The sequence below is a fragment of the Mauremys reevesii genome, linkage group 8, assembly GCF_016161935.1.
Source record: "Mauremys reevesii isolate NIE-2019 linkage group 8, ASM1616193v1, whole genome shotgun sequence".
NCBI classification, from domain to species: Eukaryota; Metazoa; Chordata; order Testudines; family Geoemydidae; genus Mauremys; species Mauremys reevesii.
The window spans coordinates 44,920,227-44,945,109 of NC_052630.1; the positions used below are offsets into that span (position 1 = coordinate 44,920,227).

A 24,883-nucleotide genomic window follows, 5' to 3' on the forward strand; every position below is an offset into this window, starting at 1 on the left:
TAAATGACAATTTAACAAAATTATTTCTGCATTAAAGGGATAAAAATATTAGCAAAGAATGTGTGAATATTAATATTAAACATTCTAAAATATTTATTTATAAAAGGTCACTCGTGACAAAACTGTAATTATATGTGAAATGAAGCTGAAGCTTCATTAGATATTTAAAAATATATGCAATATACGCTAATAAAAATAAGAAAAAGTGACAGCTAAACATAGCAAGACACTTTGCCAGGTTTTTGCCAGCTAGAAAATTTAAATCTTGGACTGGCAAGGAAAATCATCCCTAGGAGAACAGACTGAGATAGCAAAGCAATAAATGAAAAAACAAACCCAGTAACCTTTAATCTCACAATACATGTTTGTGCATTGTTTATAAGAGCCCAGCACCGAACTATGGTTGCAGCTTTCTTGTCTATACTTCCCATTGCTGATATTTCTCCTTGCATTCAGAATGATAAGTTACTTTGTCTCAATTCCCACTGATAAAAGTGGAATTTGTAAACGAATGCAGAAGTTTTCTTTGGTGAGTTTCCAGCTGTCCTGGTAGGGGAAAAAAACCCTCAGGCTGAATGAAATCCCCATGGAGAGAATAATACAAAAAGTCTGGGCTGCAATTTGATACCAGCTGAATTTCAGAGTCAGCTCCCAGATAGTTAACAATGGTAACAAACTACTGCAACTCCAAAAAATAAAAAAATAAAAATAACATATACCCCCAAAAGTATTCCCTTCTATATGATGCTTGTTATTTATAGGAAGATTTTGAATGAGTATACTACAAACAAAAGTACTATAAATAACTCCATTACAATTACTTTTTGCAATATGTATAAGTAGGGATTTTTAAGCAACCTTGATGCCGTGTGATTTTTATAAATATATATATTATTACCTTTCTCAGGGCTCTTTTAAAGCTCAATAAAACCCTTCCGAGGAGCTGCTATCATGCAGTATTAACTTCACAGTCCCAACATGGGTTATCATATAGCTTATGCAGTAAGAATTCTTGCTGTCATTTCCCCTGCCATCCCATCTAAGCTATTGTATTTTAACTTAAAAAAATTCTTTACTCAGCTTCTTTGGTTTTATTTCACAAAAAATGATTATCTTTGGAGCAAAAACTATTTTTTTATTAACAGATTACAGTGTGACAAGAAGGATTTTACTCTTTTATTTTAGAGCCCTGATCAGTAAAGTAGTAGCACATTTAAATGCAAACTTATTAACAGAAAAATCAAAAGAGACATGAAAAGACAAAGGAGTGAAACTGAATTCATACAAATGTTAATCTCTTATTTTCACTTCTCACATGAGAGTTGTTTTAGGAATGGCAATTCTGCAACGCTTTATGGTTTATACTGTAAGTGGGAGGAACAATTTTAGGATTTAGAATATTTGGTTTACATTAAGACAAATTTACTTAGTTATAATTCCAAAGGAAAGCGATTGCCCTACGCAAGCTATTTCCTCTTTTTTATATAGTCAATTTTACATCTCTCAGAGCTTGCAGACCAGAATCACAAAGAAGAAAAAAAATTATCTATTCAATGAGAACCATTTAATTAAGCTAATAATGTTAAATTAAAAAAACCTGAGACAACTTCTGTAATTAGGAAAAGATGATGAATGGCATATGGAAATGGTGTGTTTCTCTTCTCTAGTCTATTATTTGAATTAATCTTTACATTAAATGATCTTTCTGTATTTAGGAAGTGTTTACTCCCACCTCTCCTCCTCAACGTTACATTTTTAGCCTGTACGGCTGAAGGTGGTGGTGGGGACGACCCCTGGCATGAGTTTTGGGAAAGGAGGGAGATTGTAGTACACAAAGCAATAGATAGGAAAAGAAAGAGTGTATTGTTAAGGAGCAAGAAAATATCTACTTCAGCACAGCAAAAGAGTTTCATTCTGTGAATTGAGTAACCGTACTCTTCTTGATCTTAACCAGTCAGGAAAAAGTATGTTTCTTTCTTTCTATTGCCAACACTTGATTTGAAACTTATTGTGAAAGACTATTTGGGGGAATGAGTTTATAAAGTAGTTTTAAAATACTCATACACGCACACAATATACAGATTCTTTAAGTACAAGGATGCAACACTAAGCTTTATGACAACTGAGAAATATGAATCCTGTTCAGTGGGAAATTTACAGTGTGGACATAGTTTAATTCAATCCAACACTGTACTCAAATCTGTTGCATGCGGTGGATAGTCTGATTTGAGGGGAAAAAAAGTTGGGATTTTAACAGAAAAAGAACAATCAACAGAACCAACAGGTCAATATTGCTGTATGCTAGATCAGTTATTTTGTTGTCTAAGAGCAAACACCTTATCTGTTACATAGAACAAAATTAAATGGAGGGAGGGTAGTGAAAGAAATATTTTCAAGCTTTCTGATCAGAACACTGCTCCCTTAATTTTAAAAAGGGAGACCCACACAGGAATTGAAGGCAGCCATTTCTTGACCTTACAGAAGTGAAATATAAATCCAAACAAAGGCATCCACAGGCAAAAACCAAAACATTTCTTACAATGGAAAAGAGTCACAGATATTGTTCAATCTTTTGTCAGTATGTTGCATGTTCCCCCTCCCCCATTGCCTAGGGCTAATGTGTCCGTATTTTTGGAAGACTAAAAAATGCTGCCTTCTTCCTCTTCTCAGCACACATACACACACACTTTTCTCCAGACCACCCAAGTATCATTGCTTGGTGGGAACTATTATAAGCAACAACAACAAAAGTCAAATACCAGCATTTTCAAACTTCTCTATATTTTAAATGATAAAAGGTGATGAGACTGGGGGTGGGGAATTAAATATATTAATCGGAATGCAGAACAAATAAAAAAGACACAGACTTCCTAGAGGATCCAATTTCTAGTCTTTAAAAAAAATTTTTGATGAAGTCTTCCCTTTTAGGAATTCCACCTTTTCCTTCTCCAAGAACATAGCCTTCACCATGACTTGCAAAGGGTTTTACTTACTAGAACTGTGCTGCATAGAAAATTCCAAGTTAAAATAACATTAAGGCTTTAACCTGCAAGAGACAGGAAATACCACAGTTAAGGTTGGAAAACTTCTTAATTCACTCCAATGTGCCTTAGTATTGCATTTTGTGCTACATGGTATAAACTATCTAAAACCACCCACTTGGATAAAGGCTAGTAGTAGTTGCAATATGGATAAGATGAGTTACAAATACATTTCTAGCTACTGACAGTTATCAGACTCATTAATGGCATTTTAATATATGTGCACATAAAAACCTACTCTCTGTTTGTGAATTTTCTTTTCCTTACTCACTATTAGTAATTCAAAATATTTCTGTGCTTCCATAATACCTTTAAAATCTATATTTACCTAATGAATCATATATTTTACTTGTGCCCTTTGGCATATTGTACAAAGAAATTTTTAGCCACGTTTTAGAAGTACTATTAGCAGTTCAGCACAAGATCTTTGTAAACATACCACGGGTGTCTCATTAATAACATGTAACTAATTAATTGACCATAACAGCCTAGTCATATGGAGTCCTAAATGAACTGCTTAATATAAAGCAAAATTACACTTGCATCAACTCTACATTTAACCTTTAGTCCATTTTAGTTGATGAAGTCTACCTTTGTATGGTCAATAATCACTGACTAGAAAATTCAAATCAACTCATCTCCCACTCTCTCATAACACCTTCCTCCCCCACTCAGGCACCCCAATACCTGCTCAAAGACTCTAGTCCATATTCTAGGCTAATGTGGCCTACACATTCTTGTTTTTGATCCTCTTGTGTTATTGATTCCCAGTGGGTATTTTTCCTGCACAATTGTTTTGGCATTCCAAGAAAGCACAATATCAAATCAAACATACCTAATTTTCCCCGCAATGTAAAGATTTTTAGCACCAAGTCTACATACTAAAGCAGTTGAAACTTTCAATAACCAAAGGAACACTAAGTACAGAAATGCTCTTATGTCACTTATTTTTCATGAAAGCAATTGATTAGTCCACATTATGATCTTATCCTTTAAGTTTCCTTTTAAAATGGTCAAGCTGTGGGAGGGCAAAAGTACTGAATTCTAATTTCACTTGAAACTCATTTTTTGTAACTATTATATTTTACCACAATAAATGTACATTGGCTTAGAATGGGAAAAGGCTTAAGACATAATATGTCATATATGACTTGGCTATTTATGTATTGTAATTTTTAATTTAAAAAAAATAGACCCAAGTCCATTTTGCTAAATTTAAATCTGAAATTTATGACTTACCAGTCTAACTTATCTATTATCTATAGATGTCCATTTTCTTTATAGAAATATCAAATGTATTATACAATGTAACATAATGTATAATTATTTATCTAATACATTTTAAAATTGTAAAATACTTGCTTTTGCCTTTGATAAATTCAGGCCTTTTACGGCCAGTTTTCAGTTAAATACAGCATATGTTTTAGAAACATCTAAATATACAAGATTGTCATAATAGAAGTGAACAACAATGATGATTTAAGGAACAGTATTTTAAAACAGAGTACTTTAATTTGTATAAAAGTTGATCTAGCTTTCTCTTTAAAAATCTTTTAGTAGAAACCAATGTTTGAGGTTTAAATGTCTTTTGAAATTACGGCAACATCAATAATTCACTGAAAGGCATTTCAGATGTAGGTCAAATTTCACTAAGTGTATTTTGGTGCTTTACATATATAACATTTCAGCAAAGCAACACCTTTTGTAGGAAAGGTGTTTGTTTGCACATTTTTGATTTGTAGCATAACCAACATTTAATTGAAAGACCTATATTTTAAGCCCAGGACTGCTCTTTTATTTTGGTTTTCACATATAGAAAGTACTCATTTTGACAGAAATAGGAATTAAAATTATATGCTAAATAAAATATTAGCAAAATATGCTCCTTTTGATTGTTCCAAAGTAAAAGCCTCACAAATTTTTACACACACACACGCACACACACTCTTTCCTTCCAGAATATTCTTTATTGAGACAGTCTACATATGGCTGCTTCCATCTATACAGCATTATTTGGTTTTGTTTTCAGTATTTAAGTTTACGGTACTTATCTATTACTCGAAAATATGTACTGTATAAACATATCCTTTATCTTGAACTTCAGTATTTCTGTGTTTCCAAGAAGAGTAAAAACATCTGGTTCAATCACTACATGCTGTGCAAGTACAGTAATTGGGAAAACGCTTGTATGAACTGGATTTAAAATAAACCATGGTTTAAATCATTGTTCTTTTTAAAATGTTTAATGTGACCATTTTGTTAAAATCCTATCCCATTTGCATGTCAGCACAATTATAATTAATGTAAAATGCATATTTTCTGAATAAAGTCAAACATTGTACTTGTTCCACAGCTCCCTAATGTTTTAAAGTTTAATTCTGTTATGTGTGTTTCCCCCCAACAAAGTCCCCAAATCTGGAATGGTACAGACTGATTCTTATCAGCCGGTGAGGAAAGGACCCCCTGATGGATCCAAGGGACTGGCTGGACGGAGTTGTCATGTGTCTGCCTGTCTACACTTGCTGTGCAGAACATCCTCTCACCTGTACAGCAGGCACAGACAGGCAGTCACATGACAACCCAGCCTGAATGACAACCAGCCAATGAGAGAGCAGCTCTGACAGACTATAGCATCTTCACCAAGAGCTACAGGAAAGAGTCACTTTTGGATTTAAGTCTGCTGGTTCAATAATTAACTCATGTGTACTTTTTATTATTAACTTGGTCAGCATATTGAAATCCACATAGAGTAAAATGAACGGTGCCTATCAAATACAATAAAACCCACTGCTGAAATTTTTACTGTGCTTTCTATAGTACTCTTTTCCTAGTTCTGATTAACTCACTAACCATGAATTTTATTTGTATCCTGCTTTGCGGCACCATTGCAAATGGGAAGACGAAATACATTTCTCACTTATATTTTGATAACAGCACATGAATAACTCGAATTTTATTAGGTCATGCAAAATTAATGTATACATGCTGATCATACAAAAAGAGGAAATTATTCTTTGGCTAGTAAATGCTATTAAAAAGGACACCATAAGATTTCTGAATATTTTCCCCTCTTTAGTATGTGGGATTTTATTTCTTTCTGGAACAATGAAAAATCTACTTCCTCACTCATTTTCTCTCCTACATCACAAGACGCACATTATTTTATTACTGTAGCTCAACTGTAAGTTAAATTAATAATACACATTTACTCACTAATGTTGACAGCATTTTTATCTTAAAAAACTGAAGCATTTGATTTGGAAACCAAAAAGAAAATACAGATTTTGTAAATAAAGGGAAGAAATAAGTCAAATTTCAGTGGTCCCAATTAAGAGTCCAACTCTGCATTCCCTGCACCCCAAAGGCTGACAGTGAAGTTGATGGAAGATTTGAGTTTCCAGAGAATACAGGATTTGACAGTGTCCTCTTAAACATGGGACATTTTTTTACAAAGTGCATCCTTTTGTCTGCAGTAAAGAACATTAGTTTCATAAAGGAAAATGGCTCTTCTCACCCCCTCTCCCTAGTCACACTGCAGTAGAACCTTGCTAATTCTCACTCTGCTAATCCACAAACCTTAGAATTTGAACACAAAACCCCACATTCTCTCCCATTTGTTGGCATAGTAATAATAGTGGAGCGCTAACTCATTTTACTAAGACTTCACTATTTTTACAAAATATATTGCAGAATACCCAAGTTATGACTTATTGTACTAATTAAAAGTCAAATAAATGACTGCATTAACCTTGCACTCACTTGTTCAATAAGACCCCAAACCTACACACACTATTACACATGCTTAACTTTAAAACAGGTGAGTAGTCTCCTTAAAGTCAATGGGATTACTCATCTGAGTAACCTTAAGCAAACAAGTCAGTGTTTGCAGGGTCAGGGCCTAATTCACCAGGGACCTTCCAGTCATTCACACAAGCAAGGTTCTTCGGCTTTCTACAAACTTTTCTTAGTATTTGAAGACTGATCAAACTCATATTTTTGTTTCCACCAGGAGTACAAAAAGACCTTATTCCTCTGATTCTCATTTAACAATCATTAAGATTAAAAATGCTGTACACGTATTTGAACAGCAACAAAACAATATCAATAAAGACCCATAGAAACAAATTGCTTTATGCTTGCCCATGCAAGTGGGACAACCAATGTTGAAATTCACGCTTATGAAAATGCATTATTTGACAAAGTAAGTTACTTCAAAATAAATTCTACCATGGATTCTTTAGTACAAGGCCCACAGCCAACAAATAAAGCACAAAAGGTAGCTTCTTCAAAGAGCAGGAGAGTACAATACCTGCTTACAATTTTTGGATGCCTTTCATCCTAAAACAAGTCTCAAACTATACAAAGCATGGACAGTATAGTTCCTTATGGGCACATGCCTACATTAGAGGAGCTGCACAGTTACACTGTCCCAGCAGGCATTGTACCTCAAGAAGGCACAGTACCATTCAGAGATCCCTGACACACAGGGAGAGCACAGCCGCTGCTAAACTCCTTAATGGGGTGCAATGTACACTGATTCCATGGCCAGCCAGCTCTGCTGCCTAGTGTGGCAATAGGGGGATGATTGGATCCTTCTCCCCACTCCGTCTGGAGAGGTTAACATTGCCACAGACTAGATTTACATGGTCACTGTGCTCACACATGTGCAAGGACTGCAGTAGTGACTGGCATCTGCTTAGGAGGCACAAGGGGTGGTGACGTCCTTATGTGCTTTCATAGTGCTCATCTGTGCAGAGCATAGTCACAATTCAAATCCCTAAATACAGAAATCATTTCATACATTGCTGAAGACCACCAGCCTTAGGGTGAAATACAACAGCACACAGCAACCATAATCAATAGTTTACGACAGGAAGTGACAAATACCATATCCATTTGAAACTACAGAGGCAGTTTAGGTAAGCATAACATAATTTGTCCAGGAAACCAGAGCTAACATCTCCTGCTCTTGTGAAGAAGGCTGCTAGACTTTTAATTACCACACTGGTCACATCCTGATTTTAACTGTTCTCATGAAGCATCAAACAAGCAGGGAGCTCAGTACTCTTCACAAGTTCTCAGGCTCTAGCTGAGTAAGCAGTCTAGATTAATGCAGTACAGCAGCAGACACTTCCAAAAGTGTTTTCAGGAACTCTGAAGCCTCCCACTGAACACAAATAGAAAACTCAAGAATTCCCAATCACCTTTAAGGTGCTTCTAAGTACCTGAGACAGCACTTAGTGAGACTGGTTAATTTCACCGCACTATCTTTCAATAATATGCCGAGGCCTACTGTATAATAAGAATAAAGAGTAAGCTGACATATAATTCAAGACTATAGAGTTCCACAGAAAAAAACTGGTGTCATCATTAACCACACAAGTGATTTGTTACCACAACTCAAAGACAACAGAATTTCCCCATGATGTAATGCAAAATGTTGGTCTGTAGGACTTTCAGTAACTTCTACATTATGATTAGAGTATTAACTACCACTCTATTTTCTTCAAAGAAATTTTTTAAATGCCATACAAGAACATGCCTGTTTTCAAACTTGCACATTCACAAAAACACCCTTAAGTTTGATTTCTTGAATGTTGTTTTTATTATCTCATAATAAAGTAACCAAAACAACATCCCAGCAATATTTGAAGACAAAACTGCCTTCTCATAAATTTCCACTGTAGTCCTCAATTCCTTTCCTCTGATTTATTAACAATGATACTCTTTTCCAGCATGTATAACAACCGCTGACATTAATGAGAATTATATGTTTACACTGAAGATACTTTCCTATAAGTCTTAATCAAAAGGCAAAGACATTCCAGGTTAGCCTTGCTCATCCTCATCTTATCTGTCATACATGGGTCTTCTAGGGATCTCACAATAGTGCATGACCTCTGTTGTGTGTGTGCTATAATATCTAAGCAGAGGAGGACAAGTTATAGACAGAGTGGAAATTTTAGCATTTAAAACTCCTGCTTTTGCCAGTTTAGGTTAGATCTGTACTTTTTTTCATTGACATTTTTGAAAAATACAGCCATAGGTTACCAGTCTTGTTACTAGTAACTCATAGAAAAGAATACATATCATAATATAGAAATAGGATTTTAACAGTGGCCTCCTAAAAGCATGTCCTTTTCTTATTTGCATGCTTGTTTTAAAGAAAGGTTTCAATTCTCCTGAAGAATGCTCTTTCAAGAGAATGGTACGGGAAGGATGGGCTAACAGCAATGGGTACAGGCAGTGAGATAATTTTCTTTTATTAAGATTTAGACCACAGAGTAACCCAGACCTTTATCTCTTAACAGAAAGAATAAGAATATATATATTCATTATCAGTCATTGTCAAGGTGGAATAAAATCAGTGAAGGCAAAAAATTTCCCACTTCTCTCATCTGTCATTATGATTAGCTCACAAGAACAAACTGCAGAAAACAGTAAATCTGTCTTCAAGTCCACTCCCTCAGTTATAATTAAGAAGCAATATCCTTCCTAAATATTAACCGAGGCCATTTAAACCTGATATGAGAAATATCTCTACTTACCTTATAAAAAATAACTTTACTGTGTTTTAAATAGCTAAAATAGTCACAAGATTTGCACCATAATCAAGTCTGAAATGTATTGAATTCACTTCCTATAAAGTATTAGGAAATTGAAAATATGAATGCTTTATGTGACTTACAAGACAAGGTAAGTGAGGCAATATCTTTTATTGGACCAACTTCTGTAGGTGGACAGGATAAACTTTCAAGCTTTAAAAAGCTCCTCCTCAGCTCGAAAGCTGGACCCTTCCACAAACATAAGCTGGTCCAATTAGAGATATTACCCCACTTACCTCATCTCTCTCGCACCCTCGGACAAACATGGCTGCAACCTGCAAACATACATTACTTAAGATGTTTAAAAATACATTAAATTGGGTATTACATTTTCAGTCCAGTCTCACCAGCTTCAATAAAAATGAATCATAGCCCTCAAAGACAACTTAAGGGGTCTAATAACTTTCTGAATATATATTTTCCTACATGGCTACAGTCTTAATTCATGTTATGCATAAAGAACTGACTTGTTAACTAACAGTAGATTTTCTTGGAAGAATCCATCCCAAAATAAGGACCAGCTTCTGCAAACACTACTACTAAAGTCACTACTCATGATAGCAAGCACTACACTCAGTGGTTGCAGGAGCCGGGCCCTGACACAATATTATATGTACAGAATCTGCATTGTAATATCTCTATCCCGTGTGTCTAGAAGCAAGGATGCTGAAGTATAATATTGATAAAGTGAAAACAAAAAAATGAAGGGAGGCAATAACAGTGACAACAACAACAAAAACAAGCAAGACAAAAGTTGGAAACTGACTTTTCAGAGCTTGCTAGAAAAATATTTTCCCTCTGCCAAAAATCAAATTTTCTTCAGAAAAACCCAAAATCTTTTCAACTGAAAACTGCTGAAATTTGAAAACATTTTGGTCTTTGACTGAAATGTTCCAGGTTCAACTGAAAATACAACATATGAAGAAAGCACACACTGAAAATTTTTGTGTAATTGAAAACCTGGTTCTCACTTGAAAATAAGGTTGGTGGAAAATGTTCAGTCAATCCTACTAATTTTAAATTGAAGACATTCAAGTGCAGAAAAAAGAGTTCCACAGTTAACCTTTTATTTAAGAAAAATTAAGAACAGGACTACAGTACAGTGTGCGTGGGTGGGGGTGGGGGGGTTTCCAAAATGTAAACCTGGATATTTAGGTAGTTTTACATCCAAAAGCATGGATGGAAAACATTTTTCTAACATCTCTATGTCACTGCTGAGATCATTAGCAATCCAATGATCACATCTAAGCAGGCTGGATCGCAACAGGTCAATATCCAAAGCTATCTAACAGGCTCAAAGGAGGGAGCAGTCTGAATATTGTATTATAGGAATGTCCTTCTTTAGCTCTTGCTTGTTAACTACAAATTCATTCATATTAACAATTGTATTCCTTACCAAGGTACCTCTATCTGATCACCAGTACCGCAAACTCAAAACTCTAGTTAACACTACTAGAAATGTTTTCACTTCATTTTAGACCTTTCATAACATTACGCAAAAGCCCAGCTGTATTACAAAACATATCTAATTTTAACTGCTTATGGGAATAACAATCATAAGAAAAAGCAAAGACAACCAAGTTTACCGCAACCTAGAAGCTGACAACCAACTAGATGGCAGGACATCATATGCATGGATGTGACCAGGCTGGGCTTGATGGAAGAACAAGCCACAGACAAGAATGACTGGTAATACGGCATTGTTCCCAGTGTCTGCAAAGAAGCTCCAGGATGAAATGATGATGATGATGATGGGAAAAACAACTTGACACTTTATGACTAACTTACATATTAACTGTAATGAAATCCAAGTGAAACAGCTAATAGCAACCAGAAAAAAAAGTCTAGTATATTCTCTTATCTTGATTATTTTAAAAGAAGTAAGTGTTAAAGATCTAGAATAAATAATTAGTGTTCCCAAAGTTTGTAGAGAAATTTCAGTAGAATCTTAAAGCAGAAGAAATATTGAGAACTGCAAGAGCGGGGAATCACACTAAGAAAGTGCTAAATTAGATTGCAAGAGAAAATACGTACTAAATGCAAGTTCAGTATAAACAAAGTTAAAATCTTAACATTAGAAGCTGTGAATGAATATCAGAGTGACTGATGTCTGCAAAGGAATTGTCTCTTTACCTCCTCATCTTTATACCAGGACAAGCTTTCTGCTGTCAGAACAAACCAATATTCCTTGGACCCCCCTTTCATGATGCCGATATTGTTGATGGTGAGCCAGCCTTTCCGGATCACCTGTACAGGATTGTAAGTCAAAAAACATGTATTAATTGCCAGTCACTCATTCACCAAACACAATTCATTTTCTAAATTCATTCTTTTGACTAAAAAACTGCTCTACCAATAAAAGGTGCGCTCTTCAGTCATTGACAAATTTGGAATATAATGTCCACAGGTTCTGATGACAAGAAAAATGCAACATAGAACAGAATGAATCTTGTGGGGGAGAGGGCTTGGAGGGAAAAGAGAAACCTAAGGATTATCCTTATGTATATATATTATAAAGTATAAGGTTGAATAACAGATGTGTGATCTGGAGGGTAGGGATAGGATACAGAGGGACCTAGACAAATTAGAGGATTGGGCCAAAAGAAATATGATGAGTTTCAACAAGGACAAGTGCAGAGTCCTGCACTTCGGACGGAAGAATCCCATGCACTGCTACAGACTAGGGACCGAATGGCTGGGCAGCAGATCTGCAGAAAAGGACCTAGGGGTTACGGTGGACGAAAAGCTGAATATGAGTCAACAGTGTGCCCTTGTTGCCAAGAAGGCTAATGGCATTTTGGGTTGTATAAGTAGGGGCATTTCCAGCAGATCGAGGGATGTGATCATTCCCCTCTATTCAGCACTGGTGAGGCCTCATTTGGAGTACTGTGACCAGTTTTGGGCCCCACACTACAAGAAGGATGTGGATAAATTGGAGAGAGTCCAGCGGAGGGCAACAAAAATGATTAGGGGGCTGGAGCACATGACTTATGAGGAGAGGCTGAGGGAACTGGGATTGTTTAGCCCGCAGAAGAGAAGAATGAGGGGGGATTTGATAGCTGCTTTCAACTACCTGAAAGGGGGTTCCAAAGAGGATGGATCTAGACTGTTCTCAGTAGTAGAAGATGACAGAACAAGGAGTAATGGTCTCAAGTTGCAGAGGGGGAGGTTTAGGTTGGATATTAGGAAAAACTTTTTCACTAGTAGGCTGGTGAAGAACTGGAATGGGTTACCTAGGGAGGTGGTGGAATCTCCTTCCTTAGAGGTTTTTAAGGTCAGGCTTGACAAAGCCCTGGCTGGGATGATTTAGTTGGGTTTGGTCCTGCTTTGAGCAGGGGGTTGGACTAGATGACCTCCTGAGATCCCTCCCAACCTTGAGATTCTATGATTCTATGATCTTGATACTATTTGCTTGCAGTGTAGAAACACATTGTGAAAACTCATACGAAAAACAAAAGGGATAAAAAGGATGGTTGCTTTCACTGCTCTGATACTGCAAATTTTTTAGATCTGGGAGATCAATTGTGGAGTAGGAATCTTGAGCTAGGACCAGACCATACTTCCTCTCTGGAGCAGTCAATGACTTCTGGAAACCTTACCCTTCAGAGAAGGGGAGTTTCTGAAGGGTCCAATTTATCACAGAAATAGTGAAGTCTTTCAAAAAAAAAAGCAGTAACTGAGAAGTAGAGAGTTCTAGGCAAGGGAACAGAGGAGAGGAACAAGAGAAACAGAGGAGGAAAGGAAGGAGCAAAGAGCAGAGAGGAAAGAAAAACTGAGATTGAGATGCAGAGAAAGAAGAAAAACAAGACTGACTGGAAAGAACAGAAGGGAAACAAAAGGAAAGAATGACAGAGAGAGAAGGGAGTATAGAAACCAATGCTAAGGTTCAGAGGAAAATCATGCAGGAAAAATGGAGAGCAAAAGAAAACTAGGGAGGGATAACAGCACTCAAGTGGTAAAATGGAAGGAAGAGAACAGGGTCAGCAGAGACGTTTAAAGAAAGTATGAGTACAAAGGTCCACTGAGCTTTCTGATAAAACTATGAATAGTTCAGTAAAAGTTGCTTCTCCCCCAAGTCTGAATTTAAATGGAAAAAGGTTCACTGGATTACATACACCATATAATGAAGTCTTCCAAATCTCTCTACGGACTCATGTAAATGTCCACTATTTCTTCCCAAGAAGATCTCCTTTACTTGCTTATGAAAGATTGGGAGTGAGGTTGAAAGTGCTTGGACTTCTAGTGTCTACTACAGAAGCATGGAGTTATGCAATCAAATGGAGGTCTCTGCTTACTTTTATGGATATGCACTGGGGCGGTGGCAAACTTCTCAAAGACTTCCAATCTCAGCCTGCTCCAACATCAGCAGCAGACAAAAGACAAACAATTCGAAGTCTGCTTCATGGTCAATCATCAAAGTTTGAAACTTCGAAGTATATTTCCCTCAATGTGCACATATAAGCAGCTCTGTTAATGCCAACAGCTTTGATATGTATGCAGTAAGACTATCTTGTACTCATTAATAACAAAGCCAACTGAAAAGGGGATGAGGCACCCCAGCACCCCGTTATAGCTGACAAAATGTTGAAAAATGTTTGCAACTATAAATTTAGCACCTTTTGTTGCAGTTCTCCCCAAAGGCTGAGATTGCAGAAAAGCTTATGCTATCAGTCTCTGATCAACGCTGATGTTACTTTGCAAAGCAAATGGACAAACATGGCTTCTGAACGTTTTTAGAGGTGCAATTTAAAACAACTCAGTCCTTAAAATATCTTAACCCATTCATTCCAAATTAAGCCAAAGCTAGAAAACATGCCAGAAAAGTGGAACATTGGTGGCACAAAGTTAATTTACATCTTCCAGTTCCATAAAGGGAAGCTGAAATTTTGCACCCACCATTGCCTCAACACACAAAGGACTAAAATGCAGTAAAGCCACTGCAAGTTCTACATGGGGTGGAATAGGCCTTGGTAGGGAGAAATGAGACTCTGCAGAACTCCAACGTGACAACCCAATACACAGGTGCACATAAGGCGCTGTGGACATGCTATTCAAGTGGTAAGGGTGTAGCAATTTTGCTCTGATATTTAGTCTTAAAAATGGATTGACCAATCTTGTGGTATCACTATGCACTTCCATGGGGGAGATCACAGCTCTGGGTACTAAACATGGTACCCAAATGTCTGGCTTTCCTGAAGTAGATAGAGCACTACAAAGTCATCTCCTGTGCGGAGGAAGCATCTCAGGTCATTCTTGAGCAGTGCTGATGGGTACCAGATATGTTTATATTTTCCTAGCTAAAAAACTAAATAAGTTGACCTAAGGTACGTCGACTCCAGCTACGTTATTCACGTAGCTAGAGTTGTGTAACTTAGATCAACTTAGCCCTGTAGTGTAGACCTGCCCTAAGACATAACAGAAGCAGGAGTGGCTCTCTAGAGGGAGAATCTAGGGTATGGGCTGATCAGCCTGGAGAGAGCCACCAAGCTTTGAGCAGAAGTTTGTCATCTTGTTAACCTCCATCTTAAATCAAACCAAACCCCAAAAAGGGGGGCGTTTTTACTCTGATATATCATAGTGTGTGAATAATGTGTTTGAGAGGTGGTTGGGAAAGGCATCATGTCATCAGTCCAACGGCCCATCAGATCCTTTTAAAATATATTTTACAACATCTAGCAAAGCGTATGGATACCTTTCCAGTACACAATCTCTAACCAGAAATAACCATTTTGCCTATCCAGACATATTTATCAGCCTTCAAACAACTTACAAAGAGTACAGTGCCATAGAACAGCAGTAATATAATTAAACAAAGCAAAATTAAAGGAATGCTGTGGTGTGATGGATGTTTTAGGCATATGTCAGGAAGTTATGATTTCCCCCCGTCCCTACAAATTTAACTTAGCCTCCTAATAGGACAAAAAAAAACTAGGAGTCCTTGTGGCACCTTAGAGAGCAACTAATTTATTTGGGCATAAGCTTTCGTGGACTAGAACCCACTTCATCAGATGTATGAAGTAAAAGATACAGGAGCAGGTATAAATACGTGAAAGGATGTGGGGTGCTTTACCAAGTGTTGTCAGTCTAATGAGATAAATCAATTAACAGCAGGATAGCAAGGGAAGAGAAATAACTTTTGAAGTGGTAAGAGAGTGGCCCATTACAGACAGTTTGCAAATTAATTCCAGTTCTGCAACTTCACGTTGGAGTCTGTTTCTGAAGTCTTTTTGTTGAAGAATTGCCACTCTGAGGTCTGTTACTGAGTGACCAGAGAGACTGAAGTGTTCTCCTACTGGTTTTTGAATGTTATGATTCCTGATGTCAGATTTGTGTCCATTTATTTGCAAACTAGATGCCATCAGATTAGGCCTGAATAAAGACTGGGAGTGGTTGGGTCATTACAAAACTTAAACTTAATTTCCCCAATACTAATTTCTCTCTGCTGTTACTCACACCTTCTTGTCAACTGTCTGTAATGGGCCACTCTCTTACCACTTCAAAAGTTATTTCTCCTCCCTTGGTATTCTGCTGTTAATTGATTTATCTCATTAGACTGACAACACTAGGTACCCTGCAAATGTTACAGCATCGCAATAACTGTGTGAGGAAGGTATTCCTTGCATTTTACAAACAAAGAAACTGAGGCACAGGGCAGCCAAGTGACTGGATTCCTTTCAACTGCACCACAGTGCTTGTACTTTAAAATATCCCCGTGCTCAGTAGGGAGCAAAGCACAACATGAGAGGCAGCAGAAAAGCAGCCAGACCGATGGTATATTTAAAGTTGGTTTGGGACAGGGTGCCTGGAAAGATTCAGAGATGGAGTTGCCACTCTGGAAACAAACAGCTGGGTGCAAGAAAGGATTCGCCGATGAAGCGCTAAGTTCAGTTTCAGGATATCTGAAGTTGATGAGCACTTAAACAGGGAAGGAAGGTAGCATACTGTGCATTAGGATACTAGAATACTTTTCTTTGTTCTGAACATTTTATAAAACCAATACTGATAGTCACTTTTTCTGCAACTCAGGGAAAAACACATTCTGAGGGCTCAGTATGGGCTATTTTTAAGCTTTAAGAAGAAAACACTTTAACAACTTTCTTTGCTGGCCAGGAAGGAACTCCCCATAATGTGGCTCCCAACAGAGGACCCTTCTGTGATCCCAGCAACTCTGCTGACAGAGTCTCACAGATATACAGCTGCCAGTGGTGAATGCAATAGCAAGCTGGCTTGCTGATACTACTCTCAGTCACTCCCCCATTATGTCTATCCAGTAGAGGAATGAAGCTGCCAGCTGTTTCCTCAAAGAATCCTGCTTGTGGGAGATTGGATCCAGCTGCCACTCCCACAAAGCACTGGGTTGTGTCAGTGGCAGGACACCAGATCGAGACAATACCCTCAGCCTTTGCATTTTTCAAGGAATGCTGATGAATTTCCACTAAACGCCCAACACGCGCTTCCCCATTAAAATAGAGCACTACGCTCCCTAAACATACTGAAAGCTGCAAAGGAGCAGCAGACCAAAATGTCAAACAACTGGAGACTTATGGTGGATGTTACAGGAGGGAAGAGAATCTAGAGGTGTGCTGATGGTTGGAGAGTGAGCATGAGGTTGCAAGTTATTTTCAATGAATTGTACATGTTCCTAGAACTTCACATGGGCATATTTTATTTACAGAACTACAGCAAATCTATAGAATCTCAGTACATTCAGGACCAAGCAACACTGTATGATAAGGGTTCAGACAATGCCATGTACTCAAAGGAACACTATCTGGTTAGGTATTCATGTCCTGGTTTTCAGGAGGTGCTGAACTCCCACTATAGTCTCCCACTGGTTTCACCTCTGAAAATCAAGCAACATTTTCAAAATAAATTTCCTTGCCTGTAAAACAGATAAGGCATTTAAAACAAAACCTTTCCATTTTAATAATCCAGTTTAGTTTTAACTATTGTGCTGTTTACATTTTATGCTACTCTCGATTTGGATAGTGACGAGAGAGTAATTATTTCCATTATTATTCAGACACCTGTGATGGGGCATTCACCCCACTAGCCCTGGAGGGATTAATATAAGGAAGAGGCCAATTAACCATCAGCTGCACCTGAAGGGGAGCTAGGATGCAGTAAGGCTTAATTGTGGATAAAGCTCACCTGGGCAGAAAGAGGCAGGACTTCTATAAAGCCAGGAGCTGGTAACAGGGGGAGGGGAGGGGCTGCAGGGGCTGCAGTGAGGAAGCCTGCAGTCACACCCTCTGATACAAGGGGGGAAGAGTAGGAGTCTGTCATAGGAGTGTAGGAAGCAGTCCAGGGAAGAAACAATAAGAACTGGGAGAACAGACATGAACTGCTGGTTTGAGAACCCCTGGATTGGAAACTGGAGTAGAGGGCAGGCCTAGGTTCCCCTACAAGCCACTGTGGGAGTGGTGCAGTCAGTGCAGTGATATGGAGGCTGCCTGAGACTGTGTGGAGAGCAGGGATGGCTCTATGTTTTTTGCTGTCCCAAGCACGGCAGTCAGGCAGCCTTTGGCAGATTCAGCAGCGTTTCTGCGGGTGATCTGCCGTTCCCGCGCCTTCGGCGTACCTGCTGCCAAAGTCACAGGACCAGTGCACCTCCCACAGGCATGCTGCCGAAGGCTGCCTGACTACCTCCCTCACAGCGACTGGCAGGCCGCCCCCCACGGCTTGCTGCCCCAAGCACGCGCTTGCTGCGCTGGTGCCTGGAGCCACCCCTGGTGGAGAGACACTTTGATGAGATCCCGGAAGGGCAGGACAACTGTGACTTGGCCAGAAGTCTAAGCCATGAAGGAGAGGCACTGAAGCTCCTGACCGGCAAGAGAAGGGCCACGGAGCAAGTGACTGAGGCAACCAGTTCAGTAACTGCAGGACGGGGCACAGACGGTGGCGAGCTAATTCCCCAGATGAGCCATGAGAAGGCGCCACCGCTGGGTGCCAGTTACACCATCATTTCACTTTTGTGTCTGGGTTGCAAATATTGCAAGGAATATTTTTTTAAAATCAGAACGCCAAATTCTACTCTACTCTACCGGATATGAGTGATATGAGTTATGAACATCAGGAAGGTGAGAAACATAAGCCATGCCAGAAGTGAGTGGAGACAATATTCTGACCGGCAGCTGGGTTGTGTGGACAGGATGAATGGACGATGACACAGTTCCTTCCTTCAGAATTCTGATAGATAAACTTGGTGTCTGAAAAATGAAAAAATTGGGGGGGCGGGAGGGGATGAGAGAGAGAGAGAGAGAAAGCGAGAGAACACGCGTGTGTGCGTACACAAATCAGAAGGAAGTCATTTTGCAGATAGTTTCAGCTGCATAAAAACAAATCATATCTGTTCCTTTCCCTCTCCGCCATTTCACATTGGTAAACAGGAAAGCAGGATCTGATGGACAAAGGACAGATTTTTATGAACTGCTTCACAGCTTTACAGTTCCTTGCATCAATTAAGATATTTCTGATTAATAAAGTAGAACAAAATATACTATGACTCAGTATTAAAGAAGTATGAACAGCTGTGCTAGCCACTTTTCAAAAGTAATGTTTGAGAGGTCATTTTAAGACTGACTGTCATTTGAACTGGCTGGGAAAGTCAGGGAAAAGAAGTGTGTGTGCAAATCTGAAGGTTAGGCACGCTAACAAAACAGAGGCATAAACAGGAGTTATTTGCCGAGTTAGCAATTATTTAAACAAGTAACTACACAATAGTTCCACTGAAGCAATGTTAGTTGCATTGTAACTCCTAACACTGCTGCTTTATCTCCCAATACTTGTGGTACAAAATTGTGTTGCAACAGCACTATCAAACCGGGGTAAGAATTATAACAAACCAGGGGTGAGGCAACACCACAATGGATTTGTTTCTTAGGTCAAATGTGAAAAGTTCGCTCACACTATGGGCCAGTAGGGAATAATATCATGGAGGAAATCAGGTCAGCTTCCAAGGATGGAAAACAGAACTAGTGAATGACTTGGATGCAACAGGTCCTTTGCAGTTGATTCAGAAAACAGTAGCAATATTGACTTGTCCAAGTACAATTTCCCTGCTTTAATTAGTAGAGGGCAAGGGTCAAAATAGTCAACATATCTTCCATCATGAGTCATGTGATCTTTGAAGATGGAGATGAACAAGGTGGAGAATACTTAATTTCCAAAGGTTCCACCTCTGGGAGACTGCTTCCAGAATTAACATTGCTTTGGATGAAATCACTGTATATCGCATCACATGACTGGAAATGATACTGACAATTTCAGAAAGTACCACCTTGCCAGATAATTCAGCCTTTGGTGAAACAAAGAAAGAGAATATTCACCCAACGTTAGTTAAGCAAAGCTTGGGGCAATGATGTAAATCATCATGCATTCATAAATGGTGCAGGTTACATAACTAGAGGCCACAAAGTACAGCAGTAGATCCAAATTTTCCTTAAGTTCAGATGAATGGGAATCAAGTTTCTGGTTTGGGCTCATTACAGAAATAGGACCAAATTATTACATCCAAATTGTCTAAAAATAACTTGGACAACAATTTTTGATCCAAGATTCAGATTTAGGACCTTCTCCAACTGTAATGGTTACTCCATATGGAGCAATACTGGATTTTGCCACTGAAAGTATCTTACTTGTTCTACTTTAAAATGCTATACATGATCTATCATGTTCAAATCCTCCCACATTGTGTTCTTAAATGAGTGAATGCTTGATGCAATGACACCTTTTGAGCTGTAAGGTCTATTAGAAGTGGGATTTTTACATTGAAATGACAATGTTTAAACACAAGTTTAGTGATGGTGACAAAAACCACAAATCTCACCACACAAAATATACAGTTAGGAGTTGGTCAGTCTTCAAGGCCCAGATCTTGCCAGAAGTGCTATGTAAAACAAAGTGTTACACTGGTTATTTAAAGCAGATGAGAAGACAGACTAACCTGTGGCTTAGAAAGAAACCTTGTTGAGTCAGATCAAAACCTCAGGCGGTAGCAAAAAAAAAAAAAAAAAGCCAAAGATTAAGTGCAAGAGGATAAATTAGTAGAGGGGAAAATGAGCAAAACTATACTTAACAGAACTGGGTATTATGCATTTTTCACAAATACTCAAGATGTCTGTATTTCTGATATGTGAAATAATTCTCTATCATCATTATTCAAAGCATATTACAATCAAGTAGGAAACCTCAATACGAGTCTGGATTAGTTTAATGATCTTTCCAACTGCTATTAGAGTCAGTCAGTTTTGTTTATGCCCTGTTGCCTTAAAATAAACGTGTTATTCAGTATTGAGTTACTTAGTTTAGAATGGTTATTGGTGTAATTGGGCAGTATAATGACAAACTGGAATTAAATATATCCATTTTAATTATACAGGTCCTATCAAGGAACATGTCATATGGCACCAAACAGCACAATCAACTTTTACCACTTATATCCACCTGTCACTGAATTGGAAGAGTGGCTTGTTATAGAATTAACTCCTAAATGTTCAGAAGATATATTACTAATCGTAAGTTAAAATGTATTCACCTAATATTTGGTGGAGGAGTTGATAAAGTAAAAATCTATCCTGTGACACACTGATCCTCCTGCTGCTATGAAAAAAAATGCTAAGAAAGCTCTAGGGGTTTAAAATTTGTAGCAACTTCTCTTTGAATTGTGCTTGCTGGAAAGGACTTTTTTATGAGTTGTGACAGAAGGCACTTGTAAATAGTACATCCATTTAAGCAATAATTGATATTTCCCTTACTATAATTCACCTACCTTTCAAGAGGCAGAGCCTCCATATACTATAAACATCAAGTAAGAAATATCCAATTTTCTTCCAGTGATATAGTTTAAAAGTTAATTAGTAAGTTTAGTTCATTTTAAGACAATTTAATATAATAAGTTTAAACACAGATTTGGTTGAAAGTTTAACAATATTTTTTAAGTCGTACTAGTTCAGACTTGTAAGTCACAGCAGGTTAGTGGCAATGAAGGGATGAACTGCAATTACATTTCACTGAGAAGGTGTTAAAGGTGAAACAGTTTCAAGGTAAAAAAAATTTAGTAGCTAGCATTAATTAAACTAATGAGTTAGAGACAAACTTTGGCCTTTGAGAAGCTAAATGAAAAAGCAACAATAAAGCTTAGAAAACTTAGCTCGTACAATTTGCCGTGAAGGCGGTAGATTGGCTCCCTGAAATAGCAAAGAATTGTAAAAATAAAGTTTTATTTCAGAAACATTTTCTCTATTCAAAAGTCATTTTGTCATGCTCGTCTCACTTCCAAACAATTAAGATAAATACAAAACAAAAGTCTGTTTTAGTTTATCTCTGAAATAAGTAAGTTACCAACTTTGAGCTTTTTCCTTTTAAAGCCAAAGCTTTGTGGGGTTTTGCTATTTTGTTTTGTTATTTTAAGAGACAAAATACAGTCACTCAGACTCAGGAATAGTTACTCCAATTTGTATATATCTGGGACATCATGGAATTGGGTAGTTTTCCTTCTACAGGACAACCCCAAAGCAGAGGTGACTATGGCTTTGTCTACACTGGCAAATGAATGACAAAACTTTTGTCTTTCTGAGATGTCAAAAAAAACACACCCCCAAAAGACAAAAGTTTTGCAGACAGCGCTCTCCTGCCGACAAAGCTAACCCCACTCTTTGGGGGTGGAAGTTCTTTGTTGGCAGGAGAGTTGACAAACAGCGGCTACACTGTGCAACTTTTAGCAGCACTGCTGTAGCGACAAAGCCGTGTCGCTAAAAGCTGTGTAGTGTAGAATTAGCCTTAGTGTTTGACATGCGTTTCTGCACAGCTATAGGAGATGGAAGTCTCTCTTTGGAGGGTCTTTGGAACCGTTTCAGCCATTAGATCTTTTCAGTTTTGTTTTGTTTTTAATCCCACCTGGCACGTAACTCAAAAACACAAAGAAGATGGTCAAGCTCTGGAGGTATCATTGCTTCCAAACTTTCCAGAAGCCATTTTGGAGGACCATTTTGGACAAGATTTCAGAAGTGAGTAGTGATTTTTGGTGCTTTTGTTTTTGGGCACTCAATGTGAGACACTTTAAAGAGGTCTGATTTTCAGAAAGAGCTGAGTACTTGCCTTCTGGAAGTAAGGCCCCTTTAAAGCACCCCAAATTCACCACCCAAAACCGGAGGCACTCGTCAATACTGGCCACTTTTGAAAAATCTTTGCCTTTAACTTGTCATTGTAATGTTTAATGCAGGAGTAATTATGTGCGAGAACATCAGGGAGATGTGCAAGCAAATAACCCAGATTAAAGGAAGTTGACTTTATTTTATTTTGACTATCCAAAATTGAAACCATCACAAATGAACACTGAGATACCATGATTTTTTTAATTTGTTTTGCTTAAAAGACAAACAGACTCTGCGGAACCTTAGAAATATACAAGAATATATACTAAGGCTGGTCGTATCAATCATCCTTAGTGTTTTAACTTAAAAAAGAAAACAGAAATTGATCCTGTAAAGTGCTGAGCACCCTTAACTTGCAGTGGAATCAGTGGGAGTTGAGGGTGACAACACCTCTTCACACTATAAGCATCTTGCAAGCCTGTACTACACATAATAAAAAGAAACAGCCAACTAATTTAGTTAATGACATCTCAGCAAGAGTGCTATTAGTCTGAGACCACCAATCAACTTTGTTTCTTCAAAGTAAGACTATGGTATGTAATCAACATTTTTATGAAGTCAACTGAAAATTTTCAGCAGAGGTAAAAGACAAGTCCCTTCACCCGTCCCTTCACTGTGTTATCAAGCTGTGCACATGTGTGAACTAGTAAACCACTATACAACCAAGAGCAGGTATAAAACAAGTACTCACATAGTATTGGTCTTTGAACTCATTCACAAGTTTGAGCTTAATGAAAACTAAATATTTAGGGACAACACAGGAAGAAATTCTGGGTACTTAAGGGCATGGAGGAGGAGACACTGAAGAGCAGTCCAGTTAGCAGCAGAATTATTAAAAGTTATAGCTGACAACCTTAATGAAGCTGTCAGCTGGTTCTGAAAACTTAAGTAAAGCAAGTAAAAAAAGACACATTTTATATTATGTATCAAGCAAAACTGGGCACTTATACATTTACAGCAAAAAATAAAAGATACAGTCCATAAAATCAACAACTGAAGTTCACTTGTACATGAAATTATCCATTCTCTTATCAAATGCCTACCTGATTTCCAACTGCACTTTTGTTAACCTGACTGCTTCGTTGTTGGGCACTAAGAAAAGCAAAGAGAAAAATTACACAGAGGAAATTTAAATGCTAGATGAGTCCTTAAGCAACAGGCTTTGGAAACAATAAAATATCAAAATTTATGAGCCCAGAATCTGAGGCTAAAAAGAAACACAATTCAGACTCAAATTCACAAGCAAACTCAGTTCATGTAAACTTCTGTTAACAGAAAACAGATCAACACAAACAGATTCTTATTAATCACCTCCTCTGTAGTGTACATTGCACTACCATAGTGTTGACTTACGTCTGATGAGGTTACTAAAGACAAAAAAAGTTATGGCTCATCTGTGCACAAGTGAAATCTTAGGCAACATAAATATTAAAAAGGGGCAAGAAAAAATGAGTCACTTTAGTTCTTTAGAGCATTGCAGCAAAATCCTCCCCCACCCCATAGGTTCTCTAAAGGCCTAGTCTAGCAGCTCGTTTTGGATATTATTCTAATTTTTATATGCACTTTGAGGATGTAAATATAAAATGAGGGATGAAACCATCACAAAATGTGGTTAATGGTCTGTAATTCCCTAGGTGGTCCTTATTCCTCTTTTTATAGATTGGCATTATATTTGCCCTTTTCCAGTCCTCTGGAATCTCTCCCATCTTCCATGACTTTTTAAAGATAATCACTAATTGCTCAGATATCTCCTCAGTCAGTATTCTAGGAAATATTTCATCAGGCCTTGGTGATTAGAAGACATCTAATTTGTCTAAATAGTTTTTAACTTCTTGTTTCCCTATTTTCAGGGCCACCCAGAGGGGGGGCAAGTGGGGCAATTTGCCCCAGGCCCCCCACAAGAGTTTTTCTGGGCCCCTGGAGTGAGGTCCTTCACTTGCTCCAGGGGCCCAGGAAAACTCTCGCGGGGCCCGGGCCCCCAGAGCTTCTTCCGCTCTGGGTCTTCGGAAGCAGGGGGTCCTTCCGCCCCAGGGTGGAAGGACCCTCCACCGCCGAATTACCGCTGAAGACCCAGCACTTCAGC

At 38.1% G+C, this 24,883-nt stretch overlaps 1 protein-coding gene across 8 annotated transcripts in view; it reads right to left on the bottom strand.

Annotated features, from left to right (window-relative positions):
- The window catches only part of DNM3 (dynamin 3), a 335,748-nt gene that overhangs the window by 192,083 nt on the left and 118,782 nt on the right, over positions 1 to 24,883 (bottom strand). For 3 of the 8 annotated variants that reach the window (XM_039483543.1, XM_039483539.1, XM_039483540.1), the window contains exons 13-15: positions 23,844 to 23,892; positions 21,805 to 21,834; positions 11,780 to 11,893 (exon numbers count right to left, since the gene is read on the bottom strand). In XM_039483543.1, coding sequence (XP_039339477.1) covers positions 11,780 to 11,893; positions 21,805 to 21,834; positions 23,844 to 23,892 — 193 coding nt within the window. Of the gene's footprint in view, positions 1 to 11,779; positions 11,894 to 18,690; positions 18,856 to 21,804; positions 21,835 to 23,843; positions 23,893 to 24,883 lie in introns of all 8 variants that reach the window. The other 5 variants (XM_039483538.1, XM_039483541.1, XM_039483542.1 and 2 more) reach the window with 2 other exon arrangements.